General features: G+C 39.0%; 1 protein-coding gene and 1 long non-coding RNA gene across 2 annotated transcripts in view; both read left to right on the forward strand.

The window, feature by feature from the left end:
- The window catches only part of LOC141338132 (GTPase IMAP family member 8-like), a 32,290-nt gene that overhangs the window by 9,249 nt on the left and 867 nt on the right, over window positions 1–22,174 (forward strand). The window contains exons 3-4 of the mRNA XM_073843692.1: window positions 17,040–17,574; window positions 18,012–19,177. Of these exons, the coding sequence (XP_073699793.1) occupies window positions 17,040–17,574; window positions 18,012–19,177 (1,701 nt within the window). The remainder of the gene's footprint in view (window positions 1–17,039; window positions 17,575–18,011; window positions 19,178–22,174) is intronic.
- LOC141338519 (uncharacterized) lies at window positions 9,328–9,992 on the forward strand. The gene is made up of 3 exons (XR_012355860.1): window positions 9,328–9,421; window positions 9,539–9,572; window positions 9,732–9,992. It is a non-coding gene; the product is annotated as an uncharacterized lncRNA (long non-coding RNA).

Consider the following 22,174-nt stretch of genomic DNA (forward strand, 5'->3'; position numbering starts at 1 on the left):
AGAATCCTAAAACATATATATATATATATATATATATATATATATATATATATATATATATATATATATATATATATATATATATATACATACATTTCTTAAAATAATAACATCTGAACTTCATACACAACAATACGGCAACGACTTTACAACAGGACACATTATTTTATTTTAAAGTAGCTTGTAAGTTACACCAATAGATTTCAGATGTCAGGATATTTCAGACCGCATCTCCGCATAATCACTCTAATATTAAACAGACGGGTCAGGAGGCGGGTCGGGTACAATATTTTATTTTTATTTTTTTTATTCGGCGGTCCAAGTTGCGGGCGGGTTAGTTGAAAACGTCGGTCGGGGTCGGGTTGTTTATCCACTGATCCGCGCATCACTGGTGTCAGGGCCGTGGACACTAATGTTTTGAAAAAAAGTGGAGCGAGTGAGGAAAGCTTTCCCCTTCTCCCTGGCATGCATTTGAATGCTGAATTCGAAATGCAACTGAATGCAGTCGGAATCCGCCCCCAGCACCCCCAAAATAGTCTCCAAATGTTGATTACAACAAGGCAACAGACAGCATTCAACACCCCACCCCACCCCCACTCTGCCATTCATAAACATTTCGCTCTTTATACTGCATGCCGCTTAATGCTGATGCCTCATTAACGGCTACTTTTCAGAAAACTGAAAAAAAGAAGAAAAAAACACTTCCCTTTGGTTTCCCAGAACAGACTTAAGCCTAGTTCCAGGCTAAAATGATGTAAATCGGAGCTGTTTAAAGAGGAATACAATTTTTTTTTTTTAAACTTGTACTGATCGTTGGTCGGAGTACCCGCAGTTCCTGACTGGAAGCTGTTAAGAGACAGACTTAACGAACTTCTCCGAAATAGAAGAACTACTTTTCCACTTTAAAAAAAAAAGAAAAAGAAAAAAAGGTGGAAAAAATTGCATAACTCACTGGAGCACTTTTGATACTTAACAATTGTATTCGTTGTCAGTCATATAGGCTAAGCTTTATTGTTTTGAAAAGTGAGCCTTCTGTTTATTTGTCTAAATTATTTTCTATATTAGGATATAATACAAGGCTATAGTATTTACATGGACATTAGGCCAAATCTACATGGGTTTCTTCCCTTTCACTTCAATTAGTTTTTAAGAAAAAAAAAAAAAACTGCATGGGCAGTGCGCCATCATAATGAACAGCATCAAAAATGTAAGAACAAATCTAAAGACAATAATAATAATAATAATAATAATAATAATAATAATAATAAAATTAATTATTAACACTCCTAAAAGTACAGTATAGTGCTCAGATACACTTAAGTTAGGTGACCTAACTCTAGTTGATACTTTATTTCAACTTTTCAATTATTTCATTAATTAACAAATAAACAAATGCCTTTCCGATGTGATATAAGTGAAAAGGGAGACGATTTCGAAAAATGATTTCACACAAAGGCGGACGCGAACTCGGGTCTCCCGCGTCAAAAACGATATGTTACTCGTATTATCACTTACGCCAATGAAAATGTTACGCAATAGCCGTCTTTTGTAATATTTGTAAATATGGCCTATTTGCATTGTGTAAAAACATTAAATAAAAGGCACCAGACTACAGAAAATGGCATATACTAAAGTATTTATTTTCTGGGGGAGGACCCACCCACATTTATTTTGCTCCCGACGCCCATGCTTGATGATGAAGTATAGTCTATAGGATATAACAATAAAGTGCTTTTCCAGTCCCGATTCCACAAGGTTTTATTCCGCATCCACCCGCTCCCGCTATATTAACTATATTATTCGCCCGCTGCCCGCTTAGAATAAATTTCTAAGCACCAAAATCGCAAAAACAAATCAAAATAATAATAGTAATAATAATAATTAATTAATTCATTTTTAACTCTATAAAAACTGTAGTTTATATTTATCCTCTCCATTTCTATTTCTCTCTACTCAAATTAATTGTCAGTGTATCTAAAATTGTGTATCTTAGAAAAAGAAAAAGACGAACTACCTCTTAAACATGCATATCTTAATTTGATGTTGCTTTAAAACGCTGAAATATATAATGTATTTTATTCTGAAGGTGAAAGTTGTCGAGTTATTTAACTGCCCGCGGCGCCGTCAGGATCACTTTTTTTCCACTTTTTTTCATCACAGAAATTGCCTACAATTCTGCATATAGGCTTGCTACTTATTAATTTTATTTTATTTCGTTTTGTTAAATTATTATTCATTAAGAAATTTATATTTCGCATATGGGCATTTTTATTTATTTTACATACAGTTTTGGGGGTTTTCTCTGTGCATAAGCTCTGCGCATGACGTTCTGATGTTTCTGCTGCTTTTTGCTTGTGTACAATTAACCCCTCAAAACGAATTTAGCTGTCATTAATGTGTCACAGCCACGTTTCAATTTAAATTTAAATGTAATTTAACACAATCTGGTCGTTAATAATAACTAAACGTCGGTTGTCGTTTGGGAAAAAAACAGAAATTAACATTTCTATTTTCAATGCAGTCTAATAAAAGTTCATCAGGAAAAAAATAAAAGAAAATAATAATAAAACTGCTCCTGCTTATGAATACATTTTTGCTTGATGATGAAGTATCTAAATAGTCAATAGGATATAACAAAGTGCTTTTCCAGTCCCGCTTCCACGAGGTTTTATTCCGCATCCACCCGCTCCGCGCTATATTAACTATATTATTCGCCCGCTGCCCGCTTAGAATACATTTCTAAGCACCAAAATCGCAAAAATACTGTAGTTTATATTTATCCTTCCCATTTCTATCTGTCTCTACTCAAATTAATTGACAGTGTATCTAAAATTGTGTATCTTAGAAAAAGAAAAAGACAAACTACCTCTTAAACATGCATATCTTAATTTGATGTTGCTTTAAAACGCTGAAATATATAATGTATTTTATTCTGAAGGTGAAAGTTGTAGAGTTATTTAACTGCCCGCGGCGCCGTCAGGATCACTTGATTTTTTTCCCCTTAATAAAGTGGATACAGCTTACAATACTCGTTCAAGAGTACGGCATTGCTCAAAACTATGCTAATTTACATATTTCTGTTATTTTTGTACAATCACAATAAAATAAAATAAAAACAGATGTGTAGGCTATTTGTAAAAAAATAAAAATAAAAATGGAAACAAGATGCTGGTTTAAGGGCGCATCACAGAAACTGCCTAAAATTCTGCAAACAGGCTTGCTACTTATTAATTTGTTAGATTATTATTCATTCATTCCGAAAAACATATATTTCTTATGTGGGCCTATTTTATAACAATACAACTGCACCTGCTTATGAATAGGCTATCTTTTTGCTATTGGTTTGAACCATAATTTCAGGAAAGAGGAATCATTGAACTATTGTACTGGTATTTGTGACCAACGCCCCCTAGAGCTGGCCATGGTGTTTGGCTACGGAATGTTTTTCCTTGCGCCACCTGGTGGATATTATATGAAGTGCAACAACGTTGTAAAAAAATCTAAAAAAGCCGCTGCGGCAGGACGCGTGGCCACGCGTGCCGAATTGCAGGCTGCCGCGTGAAAATAGACGCATTTTTAATGGCCAGATCTGTAGCAGAGAAGTCTGTATGCTTGTAATGAGACAGCAAATAGTGGGTTTTCGCAGCTCAGCAGAATTCTCTGTCACCTCTGTGACTGGCTGTGTAGGCCAGACTTCAGGTGACTGTTGTAGGAAAGCAGGGCCCTGACTCCATCTGTTCTTACCAGCCAGTTCCAGCAGTGTTTTTCCCCGTGTTATATCATCCGCTGGGTTGTTGACAGAATCCACATATCTCCAGGCCTGGACCTCAGTCAGCTCCTGGATTTCAGCTATCCGTGTTCCCACGAATACCTTGTACCGACAGGAGTCGGACTGAAGCCATGTAAGTACTGTAGTGGAGTCTGTCCAGCATATAACATTGCGGATATTCACAGTCAGCTCTCTTTGAAGTAGTGCAGCTAACTGTGCAGCTGTCAGGGCAGCACACAGTTCTAGTCTTGGTATTGATTGCTGCTTCTTCGGGGCCACTCTGGATCTAGCAGCCAGAAATGACACTTCCACACGGCCGTGTGAGCTCTCCGTCCGCAGATAGGCCACCGAGCCATATGCCTTCTCTGACGCATCAGCAAAGATGTGTAGGTCTCTCTGAAGGTTTAAAGTGTTCATCTCAGGGCTCACATAGCATCGAGGCAGTAGAATCTGGGAGAGATGCTGCAATTCTTCCTCCCATGTCAGCCATGGCTGCAGCACATCCTCAGGCAGTGACGGGTCATCCCAGTCTCTCTGTTTGTCCCACAAGTGCTGCACCAGGACCTTGGCCCTCGTAGTGAAGGGGACTATAAATCCCAGGGGGTCAAACAGACGTGCCAGGACTCTGTATATATTTCGCATGGTGGGTGTGGCTTGGTCCATCATATGGTATTTATACCTTAAGGTGTCTGAATTGCAGAGCCAGCGGAGTCCCAGGGCGAGCTCCTGTGGGTCAGTGCCTGACTCTTTGAACCACAACTCACTGCTCTCAGATCTGGCTTCTTTGGGCAGGTGGCTGATGACCTCAGGGTTGTTACTGGCCCACTGGCGTAACTCAAATCCACCTGTAGCCAACAGTGAGGTCAGTTTGTCAACCAGGTGATGGGCTTCTTCAACAGATGGGAGGCTTTGCAGACAGTTGTCCACATAAAAGGATCGTTCTATCGACACTCGAACATCTTCACCTGGCTGACTGTGGTCAAACACATGTTTCTGCAGTGCAAAAGTTGCACAGCAGGGGCTAGAAGTGGTGCCAAATGGAAGGACTTGCCATGTGTAGATGCTGGGTGGTTCCTCTGTATTCAGGTCTCGCCACAGGAAGCGCAGCAAGGGCTTGTCCTCTGGAAGCAGCCTCACCTGATGAAACATGCCTTTGATATCACTGCTGACAGCAATTGCATGTTCTCTGAAGCGTAGCAGTACACCCAGTAGACTGGAACTTAAGGTTGGCCCAGGCAACAGCAGCTCATTGAGGTTTTTTCCCTTATACATGAAGGAACAGTTGAACACAATCCTGTTCTTTCCGTTATGGCTCACCATGTGATGTGGGATGAACCAGGACTCTGCTGATTTGCTCAACTCCTCTTCTGCCACTTTAACTGCATAGCCCGCCTTTTCCAGCTTTCCAATCTCTGCACAGTATGCGGCTGCTCTTAGAGGGTCTCGTAGCAGGCGCCTCTCTGTACTGCGGAGATTAGCTAGCACAGCCTCCTTAGGTGCCTGAAGCTGTGGCATGTTCTTCACCCTGAGGAGGGGAGTAGCGTAGCGCTGAATTCCATCAACCTCTACTCGTGTGGTCTTCGCCTCCAACAGGCGGACTGCTTCCTGATCTTGCCTGGAGCGTGTGACAAGCTTTTCACTCCTGTAGGGCAGAACATCCAGCTGCCACAATCTCTCTACACTCTGTAGAAGCTCGTTAGTGGGTGAGAGGGTGGAGACGTGCAGGCACTGTTGTGATGTTGCCTGTTGCCTACTGTACCTGGTCGGCCCCTGAAGTGTCCAGCCCAACTTTGTCTTCACTGCGGCTGGTCCTCCGTGGGGTCCCAAACGCACAGGCTCCACTGGAGTGATTAAGTGGGTATAATCTGACCCGATTAACAGCAAGGGTTGCACTCTGTTAATCGTCTGGAGAGGGAGGCCTCTTAAATGTTTGTACTTCCTCTGAAGTGCCTCCATTGAGTAAGTGTGCTCAGCCAAACCCAGTTGATCAGCAGTGAATGCTCGGTATATCTTGAAGGACTTCTTTGGATGGTCTACTGGGGAGATGGAGAACGACACTGCAGTGCCATGCAGAACTCGGATGTCCTGCCGAACAGTTCTGAGGATCAGATTTTCTGGCTCACCAGTAAGTTTAAGGCTCTGCGCTGCTGCAGGGAGGAGAATGGTCCGCTCCGATCCATCGTCAAGGATGGCATATGTCTCCAAGGTGTGTTCACCATTACGTAGCAGCACTTTACTCACTTTCAGTAGGACCTGACTGCATCCAACCCGCCTGTCCACGTACAAAACTTCATTAGTTGTGCTGATGAGGCAGGATGTATCCTCAGCTGCAGGTTTTATATTCACTTCATGCAAAGCTTGCAGGTGTCTCCCCTTACACTTGTGACATGTAATTTTCAGGCGGCACTGTGCAGCCTGGTGTGTGCGACCGCATCTCCAGCACCTCTTGTTGGTCTTGATCCACGCTGTTATCTGTTCCACTGTAAGCTGTGCAAAATTTGCACACTTATCTAGGAAGTGTTGCGTGTTAGAACAGTAAGGGCAGTATGCTGTCCTCTCCGGCTGCTTAGTACTAGGTGAAGCCTTCTCTACTGTCGGTATGCTATCAGGTTGGTCTGTGATGTGCATGATGTTGGTATTCTTACCACTCTTAACATCGCGGCGCCGCTCTATCCTGAGTCCTACTCTGTTCTTGTTTTCACCAGTTAGAGGCTCATACACCGTCTCTTGCATCTTCAGCTCGTAGTCAAGCCAGTCAGAGAAGTGCAATAGGCTTGGGATTGTAACACGCATTGGGTACAGGAACCTCTTAAATTCAGCCCGTATATCATGAGGCAGTTTGGACATCAGCCGTGTCACATGTGAACCACAGTGAAGCTCAGTCTTTCCACTGTCCCCAAGCTGGTCTAACATTGCCACGAGTGCTCTCACTTTCAGGGCGAATCGCTTAAACCCACTGGAGTCACCACGTGCAATATTAGGGGCCTCCATTAGATCAGCTATTTTCCTGAGAGCTAGCTGGTGAGGCTGTCCATAATGCTCAATTAGGCTTGTCATAGTGTCAGTGTAGGGCTGCAGTGAGTTAGTGTATGAGTCTGCTATTAGAAGTGCCTCCTCATACTTCAGGTGATCCACCAGGATCTGGTATTTGAAGCGCTCTGTAGCGTTCACAGGCAGTAGGTTCTCCAGAGCGACCTTAAGCCTGGCGAACTCTCTCGGATCCCCTTTGGTGAATGCAGGGATTGTGGGTTTAGGCCCACGGTACACTGTCTCCTGGTGGTGGGAGGGTCGCAGCTCTTCGGGCAGCGACTCACATCGTTCTGGGGTGTAGGGTACACAGTACTCCGGTGTCTGTACCCCGGGCACTGGACAATGGGGCCCAGGGTGACTGTGCGACTCCTGTTGACGTGTCATCCTAAGGTCTCTCAGTGCTGTTACGAGCTCTGCCATAAGGTCATGTGATGGTGGCTGATAAACGTTGTCTGCTACTGGGGGTGGTGGCAGTGGCCAGTCGTCATCATCCGTAGGCAGAGTGTGACCACCAACTTGCACAGGTGGCGGAATTGGCATGGTTTGGTAAGCACCGCAATCCTGCTCTATGTTATGCTGCTGTTGGGAGGCTGGTGTAGGGAAAGGAGAAATGGCTGTCTGTCGCAGTGCTGGTAGGTCTGGAAGAGAAGTACTGGCATCAAGTCGCCTGTGCATATTCATTACCTGTTGCTGCAGCCTTTGATTATCTTCCCTCAGCTTATAAAGAGCATCAAGGACCTCAGGCGCTGTTTCTGGGGCATGCCTCGATTGGGCAGAGGCAGGCGTACTCTGAAAGAGGGGTTCTGTATACTCAAACTGGCGTGGATAGGCAGCTTCCGCTCCCCGCATGACACTCCCGTCCTCATGCAGCAGTGGTGGTGTGAGAGGCGTCATCCTGGCGTGTCTCTCTGGGAATCTCACCATACTTTCGTAGGGCCGCTGTTGCTCTGACAGGTTAGCCGATTGATGAGGCAAACGAGAGGGCGGCTGCAATGCTTGGAGGGGGATGTCATAGTCTTCCATCCAGGCTGGTCGCCGGGTCTCTCGGCGGGGTCGGGCATCTACTGGGCGTGTATACTGATCCGAGAACATCTCTAAACAATCCCACGGTGACCACACAGATCCGGCTCGAAGGACCAAATGTTTTTGGTGATGGGAAAGGACTGTATAATTTGACTGGTCTTTAAAAGGTTGTGACCACCAAGGGGCATCGATTAGAATGCAGACAAGATGTTCCGTTGAGGTGTTTTATTAAAATAAAAGGTTTAAATGTGTATGGTTCTGAAACAGAGATACAGGCATAAATCAGTAAATGTAGACACTTATTACAGGCCTAGCAGGTATATAATAAAACAAACACAATTAAGAAATTAAATTATAGTTTTGTTATGTATGACTGAAATGCAGTGTTATAATAAATGCTTATTACTAAGCAAATACAAACTTAGAAATGCAGTAGTACATCCCTGTTCAAAGATTAATTTGCTGCACATTAACTGCAACAATATACATACAACATACTAAATTCAGCTGAACATATAATAATGAGCTGCAGAATTACTCCTTAAATAAACAACATTACACATATTGCAATAACAACAAACATTATTTCAACTGAGACACATAAGGCTTGCAGAGCAACGTCTCCATTAATTAACAGCGTTCTCAATGAAACACACGAGCAGTGCGAAGCTCCGCCATTATACAACAACGAGCAGCAACATGTCACGACATTATTGTGAAGTAAAAACAACAGCAAATCTCAGTATACTTACTGGTAGTTGCACGCACACAATACTTGGAACTCGTTACTAAGTACAGCAACACTATCTTAGATTATCTATATAAAAATAAATATAAATATAAACCGCACAGTCTTTCGACGCCAGCGCTATCTTCCAAACGTTTCCGAAACTGAAACTGTCTGCTCCCGCGAACCGCATAGCGCAGTGACGCTCCTGATTGGCTGATTCTCAAGCAGCCAGTTTTATCTGCCTGAAAAAGGTCGTCCTTCGTCACAACTGCTAAGAAAAATGTTTCAGCACACTACGGAAACCTATAAGTGTCCGACTTGACGGCCGTCTCTTTACTCCTCCCCCGACTGCAAGGGGCTGCTCTCGCCAGCCGGCGGCAGGCTAGTGTAGTGCATCTCGAACGCACCTGAAGTCTTCATCGATGGATACTTTTCAATCCCAGGAGTCCACAGGAGGCCAAAACGTCATCGTCGAACGTGATTGAGAACCACGACGAGGGTGTTTACAAATGTGAGTATTACAACCAAAACACGGTTCCCTGTCTTAAAAATCATATTTGTTGAGCTACTTTATCGTAAACTGTTGATTTGCATAAGGTGCCAAGATGTTATACAGTATGCTATAGTATATTTGTGATTTCGCTGTTAAAACATGTTTTATGACGTATAGCGAACATTAAGCTTCAGGTAGCACACGCACGTCTTTAAAAGCGGATTTACATAAAACATATACATTTTAAAGACGTTTAATAAATGTGTATTTAACAAATGACAGGAAAATGTTCTAGACTAGAGCAACACACAACACAAAACATCTGAGTGAGTGATGGACGTTATGTGAGAATTCACTGTCACTGCTTTACATTAATGTAAGTAATGTAAATAAACACATATACATATAGTAGGCCTAACTGAACTTCAAACTCATTTCAAACAGAGCTATAACAGAACTTTTCTGATTCTTGATTTATGTGACTTTGTTGCAGATGTTTTGTGGTGGAGCAGGACCTGAAAGGAAAGGTGACAGCAGCATTTTTGGGGAAAAGTAAAATCTGAAACTTAATATAAAGATTGATCATTTTGTAACTTCCAATACAGAGATCTAATGACTCTGTGCTGTTAAAATGACAGTTTTTGTATTATATTTGTGCATCTTTGTATGATCTGAAATGTCTGCAGACTGGTGTGTGCAGTAAGAAAGGAGAAATCCACAGCAGCATCCTGGAAATGAGACCCTCCATCACTCCACCTGCCCTTTGTCTCATCTGGACCAGATGTTGCTGCGGTCTCTTCATCAAAAAGACTAGAAGACCAATATGTTTAATAAAGCTTTGTTCCATGTGTATTTATTTATGTTCATGGTTACTTTTATTATTTTACTAATTTATTCATGTTTCCTGATGTTGTCAGTAAATAAAATATAACATTTTCATAAGCGTATGCATTTATTCATTATTTCATTGAAAAAAAACAACAACATTATGCTTGTTTAACTAAAAATATCATTAATTATTAGTCAGCATTTATCATTATTGTTGGTACATGTTGGAGTGGGCTAGCAATGCATTCTAAAGTCATTTTAATTTCTAAATAGTAATACTTAAATTTTCCGAGTGTAAAATCAACAGTCTTCTCCAAAGGTAAGATCTTTGAACAACTGATCGACGTCTCTTTTGTGCAGATGTTGTAAACATGGAGGAGAGCGTACTAGGTAGGGTTGTCATGTTACTGATGCCATGAGGTGTCGCTGTCGCTCAAATATTTGTATTATTATTACTGCAGAATTTATAATTCCATACAAACTCAGGGAAAGACTTAAGTATCTTTAACAAAGAACAATCATGACAGAAAACATAACTATAAAAGGTTTGCGTACATAGTACAAGATTTGATACAGAAAAAAATATTAAATATATTTGAATATTCATAAAATCGCAATGAATTAAAAATTGCATTTGTTTTTGTTATTTATTTATTATTATTTTAAGTTTCAGGGATGAAAGGACAGAGAAATCAGCAAGAAAAAGGAAAACAAATCAGATCTAAGCTAGTTTTGCACAATTTTGCCCATTAACATATTCAAGACAACAAATTTGGGGGTTTTAGTCATTTTAGTATTGTTAAAAATATAAAAACTTCAATCAATCCAAAATAAGCAAATTTCATCAACATCAAAATGTTTACAGATAGATGAATAAAATCCGTCGCTCATATCATTTCATGTTGCGCTTTTTATAACGTCATAGGTCACATGATAACGTCAACATGGCGGAACGCATCCATACTCAACGAGATTTGGCTGTTGAGTAGGTACTCTTTTAGCGCTCATTAAGTAAGTACTTATTGAAATTAAGTACCTACTCATTGAGTAGGCGATTTCGGACGCAGCCTAAGGCTGTATCCGAAATCGCCCCCTATACCCTTAAATAGTGCACTATTTGAGGGGACAGCCATTTTAAGTGGTGTTCGAAACCATAGTGAACGTTCCCGAGTGCACTCATTCAATCCCACAATGCACCGCAAAACGAGTGTACAACCGATGTACACTCAACAGCTAGAGATAACCCATAATGCACTGTGAGAGTCGCGCGCCGACTGAATTCCCGCGTCTCGCCAGACGATGGCGCCCGCAGCTGAATCATCCATCCATTCGCTTGTCCACTGCATAATACAGCATACAACACGGGTACAAATTCGTTGTAAATTGATTATTAAATTGTTTAACCAGGGTTTATATGTAAACTCCTTGACATAGTTCAAGATAAATCCTTTAATCTAACTACTCGAACTGTCCGTTTTAAATGATTGTTAAACAGTAAGCAATACTATGCAAAAGCGGCAGTCCTTCCGGTGCACTCAGTGTCCGAATTCACTCACTCGTTTTCACTCACTCCTTCAAGTGGACTGAATGAGTGGACTAATGTAGGGAATAGTGAATGAGGGTATAGGGGGCGATTTCGGATACAGCCTAACTGTGCGTGTGTTACTGTGCGTCACTCAGTAGCGTCCGTGCGGAAACTCGCCTAGGAACATTGTTCCGCTGCGCTTAATATCACGCTAATAATAAATTTACATTATTTAATGAAAAAAATATACCGAAACGGTATGCAAGTGGACCGAACCGAACAGGCCGTACCGAAACGGTTCAATACATCCCCGTGAACCGTTACACCCCTACTAACAACAGAGCATTATTCTAAAAGAGCTGTAATTAAGTTCCATATAATATCCTTAATGTATATGACTGACTTTCTTCAGATGAACAAAAAGTGTTTCAGAAAAAATAAACCATTTCTCTGCATATAATGCAAAGTGTATGGTGTAAGGTACTTGATTTTAGCGAACCCAGCTGAGCCCTCTGGAATCCACCATTGTCTGTGAAAATGCCAAAAACAAAAATAATGGATCACCGACAGTAGCACATTTAACGTGTATTCTCTGTTTCAGTGTTTTTGTCAGTGTAATCATGTTTGTCCCATTGAATGACCTAGTTTTCCCTGATTAGTTACTCTTTATATTCTTTGTCTTTGTGAGTGTTTATTCACATTATGTGATATAGTGTAAATGGTATTTGTTTACAGTGTAAAAGGGAGAAAAATACAGAGTCCACATGTAAAGTGCACAATACAAAAAACAGCCCCAGAGTATAAAAAAATGACAAAAGGCAAAATAAAGATGGCAAAAATTAAAATAAGAAAGTATCCACAATAAACAACAGTCTTATTTGTTCATGACAACACAGTATGTTCACAGGCTTAATAACAACCAGAAAGTCTTCTATTTCTTCTTTTGGATTTAAGGGCAGCTGGCAAACCGAGGTAAAACTGTTGTCTATTTGAGGCATTTAGGATTTTTTTTTTTTTACTTTGCAAATGTTGATATGTAAATAATTGCTAATTATATTAATTATTACGCAAATTATCTAATAATTTAGATTATTAAGTAATTAAATGACAACCTTTGTTAGTATCTAATTACAATATCACTTTCCTCAAGTTTCCTCAAATTTGATGGCAAACTTTTGAAACCAGAAATGTTCCTGATGAAAGATATAGCTGAAGCTGGGTTGGGTTGGAAGCTGGAATATGTGCTTGATGCGCAAAAACAAACATCATTGGTTCTCACACTTCGAGTGCATGTGTTTGAGCTTCTATTTACCATATTTATTGTCCACAAGATGGAGAAAAAAAAAAAAAAGCAGAAATGTAACAAGTAGGGAGAGTGGGGTGATTTGTGCCAGGGGGGAAGTAGTTCCACCCCTCGTTTCTAGAAAACCATAGAAGAAATTGGTCATGTGACCACATACTTTTGAAGAGCCATCCAATTTACCCATCCCCCAATGAAGAGAGACACATGGCATTAGGGCTAAGCACATTTTAGCTCAAAAAACAGTTTTTTGCCTTGCAAAGTAAAATTTATATGATCAAGGTTTTTTGATTGTTGCGTCTGAACAATTATAGACAAGTTTGAAAATATTTCACACATGTTTTAGTGCTTTAGTAGGCTACACCACAGATATATATAGAATGACTAGATGTGTTATGTCGAGGTCTAGAGCGTACGCACAGGTCGGCCATCTTACCACAGGCTGGCTTTCTGGCGGAATCAATCGACCCTGAGGTAAACGAAGGTAAGATAAGTGACCTGCACAATGTTAATACTCTTATCTCGCTGAAATCTTGATGGATTTACAAACTGTTTGTTTTCTTACAAACATTATTAACGCGGTTATGATTCTGGATGCTTGAAGATGTTGAAATCACAGCTTTTCTCCTCAAAAACAAAAAACAAAAAAACGACTTAATCATACAGTTTAGTTGTGTAACGTTATCACGGCTAGCTAACTGTTAGGTATCCTGAGGTAAAGTTAAGGTGAGTAATCTGCACAAACGTTAATAACATTACTTTTAACTCGCTGAAATCTTGACAGATTTACAAACTGTTTGTTTTCTTACAAACGTTTTTAACATGGTTATAATTCTGGATGCTTGAACATGTTGAAATTGCAGCTTTTCTCCTCAAAAAACTGACTTAATTGTGCAGTTTAGCTGTGTATCACGGCTAGCTAGGCTACTAGCTACCCAGTAATTTTGGGCAAGGCAGAATTACGCTTTCTTTTCAATATAATACACACATTATAAACATGATTTAACTGAATTTACACACTGAGTTATAGTAATGCTAACCCACTCTATTTCTTCTCCTCTTAACCTCACTTGTGAGGTAAACCTTTTCCAGTCATCAGCCATCCTTGTATTTGATGTCCCACTGGCCCTCATCGCACCTGAAGTCCCAACCCAACGACTGCCCTACCATCTCTTGTTGCTGTCCCCTTGTCCAGACTTCCTGGCCTGCACAGCCAAGCGACCCACAACCTGCCAACCTATTCACTTATCACTTCATCATCACTTATCAGGCCCAGCCAGATGAGGAACCGAACCAGCACCACTGGGGCACCTTCGTTACTTTGCTAAATTTTTAATGAAAATTCTAACACCTCTGTCCAAACATTGATTTTAATAAATCTTCAAAAATCTTTGAAAAGTGCCTTTATAATGTCTAAACAAACTGGTTTACTACCATTTTATGTGTAAAAATATTTTTATTAACAATTTTGAAATATGGACTTTAGTTCTTTGTGCTGTTATTGTCATGGGTCATGGTGGGGATTTCAACATGTAGTGTTTCTTGATGTATATTTGTTAAGGGAAATCTTGTAGGCTTAGTCTACCTATTCTAGAACATTATTCTATTTTTTAGAACATAAGATAATTATTAAAAAGTATTCAGTGTCATAACTACATATTTGACGTTTATAATAAATCAAACCGTTTGAAAATCGGTTAAAAATTGAGCACGTTATGGCTATTTAAAAATGACATGTTTTACTATCAACACAATATATTGGGTGAGCGAGCAGCCTGTGGCAAGATGGCCGCCATATGCGGACGTTCGACTCCGTTGGTCAGCAACGCAGACGAGATATCTAGTCATTCTATATATATATCTATGGGCTACACAGTGTGTCTATACAGTTAGCATAATGTTAGCTCTAAACTGCGGGGTCATGCTAGTCTTTCAAAATTGTCGGACTGGGGTAATTTGTGCCAAAGGGGCAGGGTTAAGCTGTGCCGGTGGGATGTTAAGTAGTAGACCATCTAGCTCCAACACAGCTGTCTGTGATTATCACATGCTACCTAAGACATTAGGTACATTGGGTACCATAGGTACATTTTTAGGTACATTAGGTACATTTTTGTACCATTAGGTACATTTTTGTGGGGCAGCCGTGGCCTAATGGTTAGAGAGTTGGACTTGTAACCCAAAGGTTGCAGGTTCAAGTCTCAGGTCCGGCAGGGATTGTAGGTGGGGGGAGTGAATGTACAGCACTCTCTCCACCCTCAATACCACGGCTGAGGTGAGTCCCTTGAGCAAGGCACCGTTCCCCCAACTGCCCCAGGTGCCGCAGCAATGGCTGCCCACTGCTCCGGGTGTGTGTTCGTTCACTACTGTGTGTGTGCACTTGGATGGGTTAAATGCAGAGCACAAATTCATAGTATGGGTCACCATACTTCACCTCCTTTCCAGTGTTTGATTTACCTGCCGTTTGTCAGTTTCCTTATATGTTACATAATTGACAGACAGCTTTCTAATGATTCCCAAATATCATATATTGTATATTTGAGTTTTTTTGTGTTTTCCGAAAAAATAGAAAATATGACATGCCAATAGTTTAATAGGGTAACGATATCTAAATAAACCTTAAATGAGTAATTTTGTATTGAATTTGTCTTGATTTTATATAGCATTACAGTTCATGACATTCAAATGTTCTTTTTTATTTCAAAAATCACTGGCACAATTTACCCCGATGTATTCTCCCCAAAGGCACAACTTACCCCGCACCGTTTTTTTTTTTCTGAAAGCTATAATTCTGAAGCAGTTTATTTCAGATCTAAAGTTATTGTTCCCGGGGATGCACAACATCCTGAAATATATGTACATGCTTAAATTGGAGGGATTACTGTCATGGCTTCACTATAAAGTCACTTTGAGTAAAAACTGGCGCAACTCACCCCACTCTCCCCTACTTTTCAAATTCAAATAAAATTGTAAGGAGTAAAAAGTATTTTTTTTTCCCCTCAGAAATGTAATCAAGTAAACGTGCAAACTGACCGTGTAAATGAAGATTTAAAATACGGAAAGTAAATTTTGCTTTTCATTTTAGATGTCGTACTTGTTTATATATAATAACCTTATTAGTGAACTAGACAATATGTGGACATGCTTTTAAGACTCCACAGGGGGCGCATGTGAGTTGTATACGTATCGTTGCGTCATCAGTCAAACTTTTGGTTTCATCTTCATGGTGTTGGTGATAAAATGGCGAACAGTTTAGGTAAGATTTGAGTTTAAAATATATGTGTACTATCATTTTCATATTTTCTTAAATCATTCATTAGAATCTAATCCTACTTAGTAAACCGGTTCTCTTATTTATTAAAATGCGTTTTAGTACCTATAGGCTGCTTAAAGTTGAAATACAGACACGGAAGGCAAAAACCGACGTAGGCTACTGTAAAATATTTATTTAATATAAATAAAACGCGCCGGTATTTTTCTTAGGATAAAATCTGTAGCATGTTTCTAGGTTCACTCTTTTAAATCGTGCTGACTTTAAAAAAAACATCTGCCTGTTATTCTGTGTAGCTGATTGTACAGCGCAGTTGTGCTGGCTTATTTTGTCTATATATGAGTTAGATTGTGAACTAATTCACTCAAAATAAAGAAATCAATTTACTCAAATTAATGAGATAATTTAAATAAAAACCATGGCAGTCTGTCACCAAAATACACATATACAGAAAACAAAAATGTAACAAAATCAAATCACACATACTTTCAGTAATAATTTAATAAGTAACTTAAAATACCCTTTGTACCTGTTAAAGCACCAACATTAAGCCTCGGCCTCTCTGGTCATTCTGGGGTTCTCAGGGAGCACACCAAATCTACAAATACACATATGTAAAACCCATGCACAAAACCCCCAAACTACTATTTTGCTATTTTTACCTATCCTTCATGAGTTTGCCTGCCCATACAGTCCTGATAGTTAATGGTAAACAAACTTGGCTTCCTGTCCTCAATAAAGGATTGAACCCAAGGCTCATCTTGAGCTCACCTAAACAGAAGTCTTTTACATTTGTGAAATGACAGGCTTTAAATGCACATGTATAAATGATTATCTTATAATAATGTATAGGTTATTAATTGTGTTTGATTGTTGTTTTTAAACATTATTTTTAAGAATTCAGCTTTAACAGCCTTACTCAACCAAGTGTTTTGATTGAAAAAATAACCCAGCGTTTTTTACAGTCTCATGAAACATTTTGGCCAATGTGGCCCCCAAACTCAAATGTGTTTCCTACTCTTGCATTACCGAGATTGTGTGCTGTGTGTGTTTCAGTGAGAGATCAAATTCTTTTGAGGATTGTTCTTCTGGGCAAGAGTGTGTCAGAAAACAGTCAAGTGGGAAACTTCATTTTAGGACGGGCAGCGTTTGACAGTGAAGCTCCTCCAGATGTTGTAGAGAGAGTCGGAGGAAGATTAAAAAACGGACATGTGATGGTCATCAACAGTTCTCAGCTGCTCCAGACAAACATCTCAAATCATCAGATCACAAAGGTAGTAAGAGAGTGTGTGTATTTGTCTGATCCAGGACCTCATGTGATCGTTCTGCTCCTTAATCATGAGCAGTGTTCAACAGAAGATCATGAGTGTGTGGAAAAGGTGCTGCACTCTCTATCTGAGCAGGTTTTTCAACACACCATGGTGCTCAGCACACAAGAGCCCACCGAAACTAATGAAATCCTACAGAAGATCATTCAGAAATGCTTTAACAGACACTTCAGTCTTCGGAGAAGCAGTTCTCCTGACCATCTTCTGCAGATGTTTGAAGACATTGTACAAATGAATGATGGACGACACCTGGTTTGTGATCAACAGGCCATAGAAAGAAGTAAGTATGACAATATTTCACAATTTTTTAGTAGGTGGCTCGTCAGTCTTGTCAGTTTGGTGACATATTTGTTATTAATATTCGACCCAGTCAGAAATACAGTTAGGCAACTGTTTACTGTCAACTGTTTACTCAACACAATGCAACACTTCTAGTACAGACAGAATGATTGATTTTAATGGGGCTCTTTGAGGCAATAGTTTAATCCCCCACAAGACAAAGATCCACACTGAAGTACATGTGTACAGTGTTTGTAACGTTTACAGTACATGTACGTAATTAGCTAAAGCTTTTATTCAAAACGACTTACAAAAGAGGAACAAAGCAACTCATCAAAGAGCCGACTATCATTGTAGTAAACAATGCCAACCTTATTAGATTAGTTTGGGTTTTCTTAAGATTTTTTATTGTCATAACTCTTTTGCATTTGCTGTTAGCAGGTGTTAATGATGTTAATCTAAGGATTGTGCTGCTGGGAAAGACTGGTGTTGGAAAGAGTGCAACGGGAAACACCATACTAGGAAGAAAAACATTTAAATCAACATTGACTTCATCCTCAGTGACCAGAGAGTGTCAAAAAGAAAACTCTGAGTTCAACAGAAGATGGATAACTCTGATCAACACTCCAGGCCTGTTTGATACTGGAGTTGACAATGTTAAGACCAAGAAGGAGATTGTGAAGTGCGTCTCAATGGCGGCTCCTGGACCACATGTGTTTCTGCTGGTGATTCCACTGGGACGATTCACTCAAGAGGAAAAAGATGCTGTGAAGATGATCCAAGAAATGTTTGGAGAGAAATTCACAATGTACACCATAGTGCTTTTCACCAGAGGAGATGAGCTTACAGGAAGAATTGAAGATTTTATTGAACGAGATGATAATTTAAAGAACATCACTCAACAGTTTGGTAAGAGATACCATGTGTTCAATAACAAGGAGACTGAAGATCAGACACAGGTTTCTGAGCTGCTGGAGAAGATTGACTGTATGGTGGCAGTAAATGGAGGGAGTTTCTACACCAGTGAGATGTTCCAGCAGGTGGAGAAGAACATCAAAGAGGAACAAGAGAGAATCATGAAAGAGAAAGAAGAAGAGATCAAGAGAAGAGAAGAGCTAAGAGCCAAATATGAAGGTGAAATAGAACAAATGAAGAAAGAAAAGGAGAGAGAAAAACAAGAGATGCAGAATGAACTGAGAAAGAGAGATGAAGATTTAAAAAAAAGAGAAGAAGAGATCAAGAAAATAACAGATGAGAATGTGCGAAAAGAGCTGGAGGAGCAGCAGAAACTATTTGAAGAGGGGAATAAAAGAAAAGAAAAGGCTCTGGGGGAACAACAGCAGAACTTCATAAAATACTTGGAAGAAAAACATGAGAAAGAAAAACAAGAACTCCAGGAAAGAATTCAACATGAAACAAGACAAAAAGCAGAATGTGAATATCGTACAAAACTAGATACAGAAGTGGCTAGAGCTTTAAAACAAGCTGAGGAAATATTACCATACAGATCAAAGCGAGCTCGTGACTGGGGTTACTACATTCCTGTTGTTGGAGGAGCTCTTGGAGGATTTATTGGTTTACTTGAAGACATTTTTTACTGTATTGTGAGACAATGCTCAACATTGAACTTAAAATCAAAAAAAGAAAAACATCCATAAAATTTAGACTAAAAAACTGGCAGTTGTGGTTGCCAGAATTTTACCATAAAAATACACTAGCAAAATTTCAGTTTAAATGGATTTAACTTAAATTTACATTTAAAAAATATTTCATGGACTGATATGTAAATATACCAACCTTTTGAAATACTTAAATCTGTTTAGAACCTTTGCAATACACTGATAACCACCAAAAGCAGGTGGTGATGATGCATCACAATCAGCTTTTCCACAAGCTGAGAAAGAAATAACTTATATATATATATATATATATATATATATATATATATATATATATATAAACCGGCAACCTTCAGGTTACAAGGGCGACTCTCTAACCATTAGCCCTCATTTAAATGCACACATGATACTGAAATAATGCAATAAACATTCATTTAACAACTTTAGATAACATAAAATAATGACGTTGAAAACATCATGGAGTTAAGGGAAATTAAATAGCAGATAAAATAGCAAAGGAAGTTACTAAAAATAATCAAATTGATTTTACAGTAAGTATTAGTAGAACAGAAATTGAGAGTATTATTAAAAATAAATTAAAGGAACAATGGCAACAACAATGGGAAGAAAAAAGGAAAGGACAATGGTTTCATAAGATTCAAAGGAGAGTGGGAGAAATAAGGTGTACAGGGAGGAATAGGCGAGAAGAGACAATAATATCAAGGCTTCGGTTTGGACACACGGGATTAAATGGAACATTACTGAAAATAGGTAAACATGGCACAGGGATATGTGAATATTGCGGGCATGAAGAAACAGTGGAACACGTCATATTAGAGTGCAGGAAATATGAAACTGAAAGAAGACAATTGACCTTATGCACGGAGCGTAATATGGAATTCCCCATATAACCAAAAGATGGCAGCAGAGGATTATTTATTATGCAGCTGCCTTTTAAACTCCCTATATTATTCAAGACGTCTTGCTTTTCGATTTAATATGAAATTACTAGTATAATAAATTGTAGTACTACTTTTACCGTCCTTAAGTATATAGTATAGGAAGTGCAGAAAATCATTAAGCTCACACACAAACAGCCTATAAGGGTGAATTATTTAAATACTAATATGTGACCCTGGACCACAAAACCAGTCATAAGGTTAAATTTTACAAAACTGAGATGTATACATCATATGAAAGCTCAATAAATAAGCTTTCTATTGATGTATGTTTGTTAGGATAGGACAATATTTGTCTGAGATACAACTATTTGAAAATCTGAAATCTGAGGGTGGAAAAAAATTAAAATACTGAGAAAATCACCTTTAAAGTTGGTCAAATTAAGTTCTTAACAAGGCATTTTACTAATCAAAAATGTTTACAGTAGGAAATTTACAAAAAATCTTCATGGAACATGATCTTTACTTAATTTCCTAATGATTTTTGGCATAAAAGAAAAATCAATAATTTTGACCCATACTATGTATTTTTGGCTATTACTACAAATATACTTCAGCGACTTAAGACTGGTTTTGTGGTCCAGGGTCACATATATAGTTCACTACAAATGCTGTCATGATCTGGGCTGTGGGGTTTCCCTCAGCCACCTCAGTTTCCCTTTCCCTTTCCCTGATCGTTTACACCTGTCTTGTTGTCATTAACACTCATCAAGCTCACACCTGTTCACAATCATGTGGACTATAAGAACTCTCATTGCCCACTATTCATCCTGTCTGCGTTCTGTCTGTCTCTGTGTTCCTGAATCCTGGCTCTAGATCGTGTTCCTGTTCTGTTTATTTTGTATCTTTTCAAGTTGTGTTGTGCCGTGTTGGCCTTTTGTTCTGTTTATTTGTGTTTATTTAATTAAAACTTCACTTACCTGCATTTGGACCCTGACTTCTCAGCACTCAGCATCGTGCTCACGTGACAGAACGCAGACAGGATGAATAGTGGGCAATGAGAGTTTTTATAGTCCATATGATTGTGAACAGGTGTGAGCTTGATGAGTGTTAATGACAACAAGACAGGTGTAAACGATCAGGGAAGTGCAGTGCAAGAGAAAGGGAAACAGCGACCTCAGGTGGCTGAGGGAAACCCCACAGCCCAGATCATGACAAATGCATTAAATAATTGTGGTATAATAATTAAATAATGCACTCAATATGAATCGATAGGAATATGAAATATTTAATAAAATTTAATAACTATATATTTTAAGTTTTATCTTGAACTGTAAAATCTATTGAATAGCCTATATTTAACCAATATATATGTTATTTATTATATTTATATATAACCATACTTGTTACCGCTGTAGTTTTGTTACTCTAAATTTAGTCTGAATCATTTAAGCTCTTTTTTTTTTTTTTTACATCAGCTTGTCAGATGTTTGTCCGGATATTACTGCCAATCATAGCAATGAATCGCGCATATTTAGCCGATTTACTCGCCTATTTTTTTAAACTAGCATTTGTCATTCTTGAAACGGTATACATGGACGTTTGGTCCTCTTACACAAACAACGCTTTTCTTCGATTGTGAGTGGATTATGTAGAGAAAACGAACAAAGTACGCTCACATTACGGCACAGTACAGTTGACCAGAAATGACTTAGCTGGCTTGACTAAGGAAGTAATCCCTGCATATGGTCAATTAATAGCGAAATCAGAAGAAATGAAAATATGTTTCAATTTAGTAGATATACTTCGGGAAGGGTCAACAGACTGTTATAGCGTGTTATTTCAATTTCTTAGAGAAATTAATGTATTTGAGCACAGAGGACCCAGACTGCTGTTTCGCGTGTCACTATTAGATCGGGAGGGAGAATCAGAAATAACTGTGAACATTATTATCTTAAATAAATAACAGTGAAATTCATTCATGTGTCGTCATAATTCATTCATGTGTCATAAATGTTTGTATTTATAAACAACTCTGATGTTTAACAACCCTTTTCTATTTATTAATTTAATAACATAACGA

Source organism: Garra rufa, chromosome 7 (assembly GCF_049309525.1).
Source record: "Garra rufa chromosome 7, GarRuf1.0, whole genome shotgun sequence".
Classification (NCBI taxonomy): Eukaryota; Metazoa; Chordata; class Actinopteri; order Cypriniformes; family Cyprinidae; genus Garra; species Garra rufa.